General features: G+C 33.6%; 1 protein-coding gene across 6 annotated transcripts in view; it reads right to left on the bottom strand.

Annotated features, from left to right (window-relative positions):
• Positions 1-11153, bottom strand: part of LOC131150949 (probable leucine-rich repeat receptor-like serine/threonine-protein kinase At3g14840) — a 110171-nt gene extending 99018 nt beyond the window's left edge. For all 6 annotated transcript variants that reach the window (XM_058102051.1, XM_058102059.1, XM_058102067.1 and 3 more), the window contains exons 1-3: positions 11012-11153; positions 10552-10723; positions 246-317 (exon numbers count right to left, since the gene is read on the bottom strand). In XM_058102051.1, the coding sequence (XP_057958034.1) occupies positions 246-317; positions 10552-10723; positions 11012-11135 (368 nt within the window). In that variant the 5' untranslated portion in view covers positions 11136-11153. The remainder of the gene's footprint in view (positions 1-245; positions 318-10551; positions 10724-11011) is intronic.
• Between the last annotated feature and the right edge of the window lie 316 nt (positions 11154-11469).

Raw genomic sequence — 11469 nt, forward strand, 5'->3', positions numbered from 1 at the left:
TCATATATTTTGTCTTATTCCTACCTATCATAAAACTTTTCGGCTTTAATGCGATTTTCCAAAGTTCTAACTTAGATACCACTCTGGTAGTGTCGTCAATCAACATAATATCATTTGTAAATAATACACAGCAAAAGATCACAGTAAGGATATTTCTAATATGTTCATCTACTACTAAAGTAAAAAGATGAAGAATCAAAGTATAACCTTGTTTGGAAAAAAAATTAAGAAGAAAGAATGCTCACATTTGTTGAAGATAAGATAACTTTGCCAATTCTGGTGGAAGAGTACCCTGAAGATTCTGACCCTTCAAAGCACTGCATTTGGGTTCCAACTCATATTAGGGTCTTTATAATAGGCAAACAAACATATATTTACATGAGTAGTTTGGAGCCCAGCCCAACGATTAGGTGCTCCAACTTGGCTTAATTTAAAGGGCAAATGAATATTAAATTTAAGTAACTAATTGCAGCCACTTGTGTAAAAAGTACTCTTAAAAAAAAAAAAAGCACTTATATGAAAATGTATTTATATAAAGAAGAGTATATATCTGAAAAAAAAAAAAAAAGTACTTATAATAAGGAATCGCTCACTAATTCTCAAAACATACTTATTTTTTTTAAAAAAAAAGTAGTTTAGAAAAGTACTTTTTAGCTAATTACTTATTTAAATATAAACCAAACATTGCTTATTGGTACGATAACCTAATTTAAGTAATTTTTATAATAAATGCTCATTTTTTAAGACGTTCCAAATGGAGACTTAGTGAAAAGACATAGATCCTTTAAGGTTTCTGTAAAGGAAATGCCTCAAAACAATATGCTAGGGAGATATGTATTTATAGACATAATATCAATTACAAATATGGAACAAATATACAAAGAAGGTAAATATCTACAATTATAGAGAATTACTATAATTATGAAGATCACTACAATTATAGAGAATCACTAAAATCTTGGTCATAATCAGAGGAATCAGATAGTTCTCTAATATCTACTCTTAAAGTTGGTGTGGTGGAAAGAGAAAAAATGCACAACTTGCCATGATCCAATAAAAACTATAATTTGGCAACCTCTTTCATGAAAACATCAGCCAACTGAAGGTGTGAGGGGACAAAGCCGAGACTAATAACCTTTCAAGCAACAAGTTCATGAACAAAATAATAGTCAATATCAATATGTTTGGAGCGAGATTTGGTGACCGGGTTAGAAGCAGTGAAAATAGCCTTGTTGTTATCGCATAGGAGTCTCAGAGGGGAGGGGAGGATGATTTTGAGTTCTTGGAGAAGTTAAAGTGTCCAAGAGAGTTCCACAGCAACGAAGGCAAGAGCATGATACTCGACCTCTGCACTAGAATGGGCAATGGTAGTTTGCTTTTTAGAGCACCGTGAAATTAAGTTGCGACCAAGATAGATAGCAAATCCAGTTGTTGAACGATGAGTGTCAAGACAGCCTGCCCAATCGGCATTAGAGTAGCCGAGCAAAGTCTGAGAGGAATCCCATGAGAGTTGAAGGCCATAATTATAGGTTCCTTTGACATAGCATAAAATACGCTTCAAGGCTCTAAAATGATCAATGGTGGGAGCATGCATATATTGACATATAGAGTTAACACTGTAGGATAAATCCGGTCTTGTAAGAGTCAAATATTGCAAGGCACCTGCTAGAAAATGAAACTATGTAGCATCTAAATAGGAAGTACTAGAATCGATGAGATGAGATCCTACCAAAAAAGGAGTTGAGAATGTCTTGCAATCCACTATATCAGCTTAAGTCAACAAATCAAGCGCATATTTAGCTTGGTTGAGAAAAAGACCCTTGTCATTTTTGACAACCTCAATCCCCAAAAAATAGTGTAAATCACTGAGGTCCTTCATGGAAAATTCTTTGGCCAGACGATCTATGAGAGAACTCAACATAGAAGAACTGCTTCTTGTTATAACCATATCATCAACATATAGTAGAAGATAAATTATACCATGAGGACTATGATAAACCAAAATAGAGGAATTTGCACGACTAGGAATAAAACCAATACTAATTAAATATTGGCTGAAATGTTGAAACCATGCGCAAGGAGCCTGTTTAAGGCCACAAAGAGTACTTTGTAAGTGACAGACATAAGTTGGGAATTGCGGCTCAATGTAGCTTGGGGGTTGCTCCATATAAACTTCCTCAGAGAGAAACCCATGAAGGAAGGCCTTTTTGATGTCAAGTTGATGTAATGGCCAATTATTCATAGTAGCAAGAGACAAAATAGTTTGAGCAAAAGTAGGTCCAACAACGGGACTAAAGGTTTCGTCAAAATCAATGCCATTGTTTTGAGAAAATTCTTGCGCCACTAGATGAGTTTTGTGATGTTCAATGGAACCTTTGACATGTAGCTTGGTCTTAAAAATCCATCTACAACCTACAACATTATGATCAGTTGGACGAGGAACTAATCACCATGTGTTATTATGCTTGAGAGCTGCAATTTCATCATTTATTTTCGATAGCCATGATGGATGCTTGATAGCTGACTTAAATCCACGAGGTTCTTTAACGGCAAGATGAACCTGAAACCACGTAAGAGTAGTGAAAGCACATAATGAATGAATTACACGAGTCTTAACGATACAATCCCGAGCACGAGTGATCATTGGGTGAGTGGAGGTAGACTGTTGAACAACAAAAGAAGATGCAGGTGGAGGAAATTCCAATGCTAGTTCAGGCGAAGAAGGCTAAGAGGGTATAATAGGAGGCATGCGAAGGGGACTTGAATTAGCACAAGGAAGACAAGTTGTAGAGCCTAGACTAGGAGTTAAAGTTACATCGATGGGGGAAGGGCTCTCACTAAGAAGAAAACTATCACAAGAATCCGCAAAAGTGACATAATCAATGCCAACCAAAGAAGGAATAGTGGAGGTAACATAAGGAAAATAATCCTAAAAAACTAAACATGGCGAGACACATAAACCTGGTTAGTTTTCTTATCCAAACAACAAAAACCTTTATGAAGATGACTATATCCAATAGAAACACAAGGAATAGAATGAGAGGATAATTTATTGCGAATATAATCACATAGAAATGGAAAACAAAGGCAACCAAATGTATGAAGCAAAGAGTAAGAAGGAATTTTACAATATAGAATTTCATGAGGAGTCTTGCCATAAAAAATTGTTGAGGGGAGACGGTTGATGAGATAGCATGTCGTGGAGAATGACTCAACCCAAAGATGAAGAGGTACATGCGAATGAAACATAAGAGTGAGACCGATTTTTGTGATATGGTGATGTTTTCTTTTGGCAATACCATTCTGATTAGGAGTATGAAAACAAGCTATGCATTACGCAATACCACACTCACGAAGAAAAGAAGTAAAACAATCATTGGTGAATTTTGTTCCTCCATCACATTGAAAATTTTTAATTTGACAGTCAAATTGATTAATAACATACTTGAAATTGAACAAATATGTCAAAAAAATCTGACTTAAGCTTTAAAGGAAAGAATTAATTAAAACGAGAGAAATCATCTATGAAAACACAATAATATCTATAACCGGATGGAGAGGGAATTGGCAAGGATCCCCATAAATCGCAGTGAATCTGTTCAAATAAGAAAAAAGCAACGTTGATTGATAATGGGAAAAGGCAGGCAATGACTTTTTTTCCTAATTGACAACCAAAACATAATTTTGAATTAAAATTGCTTTTATTAGAAAATGTGATAACACCATGCTTATTTAAAGAGGAAACAATGCGAGAAGAAGGTGTCCTAATCGTGCATGCAAAATGGCAGAAGGTGCATGAGAATTACATAAAAAAAGACTATAGAAAAAACTTGCATAGCCACAATTTAGAATATAGAGCTTTTTCTCACAACGCCTGACTCCCACCATTGTTCTTGTTACTAGATCCTGTAGAGTAAAACTAGAAAAAGAAAATGTCACTAAGAAATTGTTCTCATGAGTTAACTTACTAATTGACAAGAGATTTTTAATAATGCGAGGAACAAGAAGAACATCGGACATTTTTAAAGGATGAGAAGAAACAAGAGAGGAGATAGAACCAATGCGAGAAATAGACAAAGATTGACTGTTACCCACAAAAACCTGTTGATTGCTAGTGTAAGAGACGGATTTATCAAGAGCATGTTGTTTTTTTTCCCACATTGGTAGAAAAGTTTCACATTGGTAGAAAAGTTGTTTTGAATTTTTTTTCTTTGTTTGTCCCATTGGTGAGAAGTGTTTTTTGGACTTGAGCTTGAAGCTATATAAAGAGTTCAACTCTCCATTTTTAAAACACACTTCAAAGTTATACTTTGTTAAGAAGTGGTGGATTGATCATCGGTGCCCGAGGACGCAGGTAATTCTGTACCGAATCTCGTTAAATTCTTGTCTTATTTTTTTTTTACTGTATTTTATTATTAGTTTCTGCATTGCTTTAGTTTCTTATATATTCAATAGCAGTAGTTGTAGTATTGGTGTTTGGCACAAGTGGGGTACCCGACACAATAATCGGTATTAGAGTTAGGTTGAATAGTGTAGATACGGAGGTGTTCCTCTGTTAGGATCCTTGATTCCACATTTAATGCCTAAAAAAGACCTTATCTAAGCGAGTGCTCAGAGGCCATTGCAGCTCAATCGCTCCTTGGGGGTTGGCTTAGTCAAAGTAGAATTTCATAGGATAAAATAGAGTAGACACAGTTGGTACGTACTATTCATTTTAGGCCTTTTGCTTTGTTGGTTGCTATTGAATATATAGAAGATGGCAGAAACTACAGTAGAAGAAACTCTGTTCGCACGAACTCCAGCCCCAACAACTTTGACATCATTGTCAAAGACAATAGCTAATGCTCGGTTTGAGGTGGAGAAATTTGATGGTACCAATAATTTTGGTATGTGACAATGAGAGGTGATGGACATCTTGTATCAGTAAGAATTATATATTGCTTTGGATGATAAACTAGTGGATATGGGTGATAGAGATTGGGAAAAGATCAATCGTCAAGCATGTGGTTCGATTCGTCTGTGTCTTGCTAAGAATTAGAAATATTGTGTTATGAGGGAGACATCTACAAAGAAATTGTGGAAGACATTGGAAGATACATTTATGACCAAGAGTATGGAAAATCGGCTCTATTTGAAAAAGAAATTGTTTCGCTTCTAGTATCAACCAAGTATTTCAATTAATGACCACTTAAAATGTTTTCAATAAAATTTTGGCTGATTTGTTAAATTTGGAAGAAAAGGTGAAAGATGAGGATAAAGTCATATTATTACTAAATTCTCCCCCTGATGATTATAAGCATCTAACCACCACTTTATTGTTTGAGAAAGATAAAGTTACTTTTGATGTTGTTTGTACTGCATTAATTAGTACTGAATGCAGAAAGAATGATCAAAGGGTCCACAAGGAAATAGCAAAAGCACTAACAATAATAGGACGTTCTCAGAGTCGTATTCCTAGAAGGACGAGTAAATCTTATGGGAGGAGTAAATCTTGTGGGAGACCTGCTAAAGATGAATGTTTCTTTTGTCATGAGAAAGGACATTGGAAGAAACATTGCCCTAAATTACAGCAAAAGAATATGGGCAAAGCACATTCTAATGCCAATATAGCCAATGATGATGGAAGTGAGTCAAATTTTTCTCTTGTTAGAACATGTTTGTCACATTATTTTGGTGAGTGGATTTGGATTCTAGTTGTTCCTATCACATGTGTCCCAATAGGGAATGGTTTTCTAATTTTGAAGAATTAGATGGTGGGGTTGTTTTTATGGTAAATGATAATACCTCTAAAACAATTGAAATATGATCAATATAGTTGAAATGTTAAGATGAAACTATTAAAACCTTGACTGATATTAGGTATGTTCCAAGTCTAAAGAAAAATATGATTTTATTGGGTGTCTTGGAATCTAAAGGGTTCACTATCACTTTGAAAGATAGAACTTTAAAGATTAAATCAGGTGTTCTAGTGGTGATGAAAGGAATAAGGAAAAATAACTCGTATTATTTACAAGGTAGTACAGTTATTAGCTCAGTAGCTGTTGTTTTTGAGAAAAATATAGGTTCAGATACAATCAGGTTAAGACATATGCGATTGGCACATGCAAAAGAAAAATCTTTACAACAATTAGTTAAGTGAGGTTTGTTGAATGGTGCAAAGGTGTGCAAACTTGAATTTTGTGAGCATTGTATTCTGGGAAAACAGACTAGAGTGAAATTTGGCATTGCAATCCACCAGACTGAAGGTATGTTAGGATGAAAGTATTACTCGACACTTCATAGTTAGAGATACACCACAGCAGAATGGGGTGGCAGAGCGCATGAATCAGACTTTGTTGGAGAAAGTTCGATGTATATTGTCTAATGTTGGGTTGGAAAAAAGGTTTTAGGCTGAGGTTATTAGATATGTGTGTCATTTCATCAACCGTCTACCATCATCTCCAATAGGAGGAAAAACACCCTATGAGATATGATTTGGAAAGCCTGCTAGTGATTATGATTCTTTACATGTTTTTGGTACTATGGTTTATTATCATGTTAAAGAATCTAAGTTGGATCCAAGAGTCAAAAAAACTATATTCTTGGGAATTAGTGTAGGAGTAAAAGGATACCGTCTTTGGTGTCTGGAGACGAAAAAAATGATTTTAAGTAGGGATGTGACTTTTGATGAACTTGCGGTGATGAAGAAAACAATACGCAAGGAGTCACGAGTTGAAGAGAAAACCAGTGGAACTCAACAATAGGTGGAGGTTGAGATAATTTTGAGAAACCTAGTGAGAAATGATACTACACAAGGTAACTTTCCAGTTACGGTGGGGAATAATGTACAAGAAAAGGAGATTTCAACTCGAGAATCATCATAGCAACAAGAATCAATTGTTTCTCAGAGGCCAAGATGAGAAATTCGAAAACCTGCTCAGTATACTGACATGGTGGCCTATGCACTTCCAGTTGTGGATGATAATGTTCCTTACACTTTCAAAGAAGTAATGAGAAAATCTGAATCAGACAAGTGGAAAAAGCGATAGATGAAAAAATGTAGTCTCTTCATCAAAATCAGACTTGGGAGCTAGCCCAACTGCCCAAGGTTAAGAAAGTAATTGGTTGCAAATAGGTTTACGTAAAGAAAGAAGGATTTTCAAATGCAAATAATGTTCGCTTCAAAACTAGATTGGTAGCTAAGGGCTACGCACAGAAGGAAGGCATTGATTATAAAGAGGTATTTTCTCTAGTTGTTAAATATTCTTCTATTTGAATTTTATTAGCTTTGGTAGTACAATTTGATCTTGAACTAGTTTAGCTTGATGTAAAAATTGCATTTTTATATGGTGATTTGGAAGAGGAAATCTATATGACTTAGTCAGTTGGATTTCAAGTTACTGGAAAAGAAAATTATGTAAATTGGGTAAATCGATGAATAATTTAAAACAATCTCCAAAATAGTGGTACAAACGATTTCATCAGGTAATGATGGGTCAGAAGTACATCAAAAATAAACATGATCATTGTGTTTATTTTCGCAGACTATAGAATGAATCTTTTATATATTTACTCTTGTATATTGATAATATGTTGATAGCTTCAAAGAACAGGGAAGAAATCAACAAGTTGAAAATTCAGTTAAATCAAAAGCTTGAGATGAAAGATCTTGGTGAAGTAAAGAAGATACTTGGCATGGAAATTCGTACAGACAGAATGAGAAGAAGAGTTAGTTTGTCTTAGAAATAGTATTTAAAGAAGGTAGTACAGAGCTTTGGCATGTCTGAGTAGTCAAACCAGTAAGCACTCCTCTTGCTCCTCATTTCAAGGTTAGTGTAGCTTTATCTCCTAAATCAGATGAGGAACGTAAGTATATGTCATATGTTCCTTATGCAAGTGTTGTTTGAAGTTTGATGTATGCAATGGTTTGTACTAGACCTGATATTTCACAAGCTATTAGTATGGTGAGCAGGTATACGCATGATCCGGGTAAAGGACATTGGCAAGCTGTGAAATGGATTTTGAGATATATTATGAATACGATTGATGTTGGTATAGTATTTGAGAAAAATATTACTATTGATCAACGGGTTGTTGGATATGTAGATTCTGATTTTACTGGAGATTTGGATAAACGTCGATTAACTATTGAATATGTTTTTACATTTGCTAATGGTCTACTGAGTTGGAGGTCTACCTTACAGTCTACCATTGCCTTGTTTACAGCAGAAGCAAAGTACATGGTAACTTTAGAGGCTATTAAGGAAGCTATTTGATTGTAGGGTTTACTTGAAAATTTGGAAGTTGTTCATAAGCACATTGTTGTGTTCTGTGATAGCTAGAGTGCTATTCATTTGACAAAGAACTAGTCTACCATGCACGAACGAAGCACATCGACGTTCAGTTTCATTTTATGCGGGATATTATTGATGGAGGTAAGATACTTCTTCAGAAGATTGCTACAGTTGAAAATCTCGCAGATATGTTGACTAATATTGTAACAACAATTAAGTTCAAACATTGTTTGGACTTGATTAATATCCTACAAGTCTGAATATTTTTGGAAAGCACCGATGATGTGGAACTTCAGAGAATGTTGGTGACCGAAAAATTTGTTGAATTTATTGTCAAGGTAGAGATTTGTTATTTTTTGTCCTACATTGGTAAAAAAGTTGTTTTGAATTTTTTTTTTTGTCCCACATTGGTGAGAAGTGTTTTTTGGACTTGAGGTTAAAGCTATATAAAGAATTCAACTCTTTATTTGTAAAACACACTTCAATGTTGTACTTTGTCAAAAAGTAGTAGATTGATCGTCAACGCCCGAGGACATAAGTAATTATGTACCAATTCTCATTAAATTCTTGTTTTATTTTTTTATTACCGTATTTTATTATTAGTTTCTGCATTACTTTAGTTTCTTATGTATTCAATAACATTAATTTTAGTATTGATGTTTGGCACAAGTGGAGTGCCTAACACAATAGAGCAGCAACATGATACCTCACCTATTAATTTATTCTCTTTATATATAGTAGATTAAATTCATTTGAGTTATGCTTGATATTGAAAAAACATATATATATTCATTTGAGTGATGTATATATATATATATATATTAAAATAATATGATGATTCAAATATTCACTTCCTCAAATTTGGATCTATTTGACAACAAGATTAGTCTTCATGAGTTGAATCAAGTTTTGAACTTGCAATGTTCACAAATTATGTGGTTCATTTCCACCTCCTAAATGTTAGGTTGGACAATTTAATCTTTTTATTTTTTTGAATCGTAAATGTTAAATGCTTGATTCAAAAATTTATAATAATCTCATTAGATTTTACCATTAAAACCAAAGCCAAAGGTTTCAAATTTGAACGGCTTTCTAGATCTTTCAATTTTCAATTTGCTTTTGGCTTTTGATACCAAGAAATCAATCAAAATGGACCAACCATTCTTACTGGCTGTTATTGATTTAATCTATTATTCATGATACTATTCTCAAAGACAATAATATATTGTTAAAACTTGATATACATTGTTGGTTCACAACTAACAATTTAAGTTTTTAGGTAAAGTGATAGTCTAACGTAATATTAGAACTGGTTACCAAGAGATCCTGTGTTCTAGTCTCATCACCGCATTTATTCTGTGGTATTTAAAAATTTATCTTATATTTATCTCTCCACGTGCTATCAGATTGCACGTGTGGGGGAGTGTTAAAACTTGATATACATTGTTGGTCTGCAACTGATAGTTTAAGTTTTTAGGTAAATTGGTAATTTAACAAAAATATTCAAGAAAATAATTGTCATGTAATGTATACATAAACTAGTCTTTCCTTTGGTAATATGAACTCATACAAGTAAATTGAGAGGAACAAATTTATGGGGAATCAATAAATCTGCTAGTAATGCTTGTATTTAGAAGAAAATTTTAAAGCTCAAACAAATTACTGATCTCTCATCAAATTCACTGTTGGGTTTTGGCAATTCTATATATCTTTTGTTTTATTATTGACATCTCCGTTGTTCTCTTATAGGTCCTCAAATTCAATTTGAGTTGGTGATTACAAAATATGCAAAATTGGGAGTGATAATTAAAGATCAAATGTGGAACTAGCCTAAAAAGTTAACTCTTTAATTAATTGAACAATCAGACTAATCTCTCTTTTCAGCGATGAACTATCCCTATTCCTATTTTTGGGATCAAGTCAATCGTAGTTCACAAAAATATTCACAAATTCTAAAAAAATCACAAGACATAGTAAATTTAATATCGTGCAAACATGAATAAATTCATTAAATAGAAGAGAAAATTGTTATAAATTACTTAGAAAGCATAAAAATGATAGAAAAGTCACTCTCAAGTCTAGTCGATCGAACTGTTTAATTATACTGGCGTACTTTCGAGTGACATCAATTAATAAAAGAAAAAGGTCAACTATTAATTTAGAATCGAGCACGTGCGCACGTGCACACGACACGCGTGCACACGACATGCATTAATTTTTTGTGTTTGTAGTTAGTGAGTAATTTATAAAGAGAAAGTAAGAGTAGAGAAGGACAAACATGCTAACAACGTGACAATCATTGTCGACGGGTAAGGAACAAATGCACGTCACGATAGTCTCAAAGCCGATCGGCGTATTAACTGCCCATCCCCCCTCTCCTCCACATGGATCTACACTGAAATTCCAATCTTTCTTCTCCAATCTCTTTCCTATTTCTCTCAGTGCTTCCACTGTCCCATACAAATAAATTAATACAACAAAGTTATAAAAATAATGAAATAATAACTTAAAATTATATAAACTTTTGATATTTATCTAAGAAACTAAGATTTACACCTTATATCTAAATTTGTATAAATTTAAACAAAATATAATATAAACACATATTAATTTTTTTAAAAAAAATTAGGAAATAACTTTTAAAAATCTATTCCCAAAAACACAACCTTAAATCTTCTCATAATATCAATAATCAATATCAAAGTCTACCTTGTGTGTGTCTATATATATATATGTACCTTCATGGATGGGGAGTTTGGTGGTGGCAGCGGTGGCTCCGGTGACTGAAAAAGCTGAGAATAAGCAAATGAATGCTGCAGAGAGTGGGAGTAGGCGTGGTGATGATGATGAAGAAGCAGGCATGGTGGATGCAATGCAAGGCAGGAAGTGTGAGAAAAATATATGGAGAGTAATGAGGAGTTTTTATATGGGTTTGCTTATTTGGCCGACTCCATTGTTTTCTACCAGAGCCTCGGTAGAATTTCAAAAAAAAATAATAATAATAAAAAAATTATAGTATTTATTAATTTTAATAAATATGGCCAAGCGCGTACAATTATTTGACTTTTATATATATTAGAAGTAACGCGTGAGGCGCACTTAATTAAATAAGAAATGATAAGTCTAATTAATATGTATCTTAAATTGTATGGTCATGATAATAAATACGTTACCTATTTAGTTGTACAAAAAAGTT

Source organism: Malania oleifera, chromosome 1 (genome assembly GCF_029873635.1).
Source record: "Malania oleifera isolate guangnan ecotype guangnan chromosome 1, ASM2987363v1, whole genome shotgun sequence".
NCBI lineage: Eukaryota > Viridiplantae > Streptophyta > Magnoliopsida > Santalales > Ximeniaceae > Malania > Malania oleifera.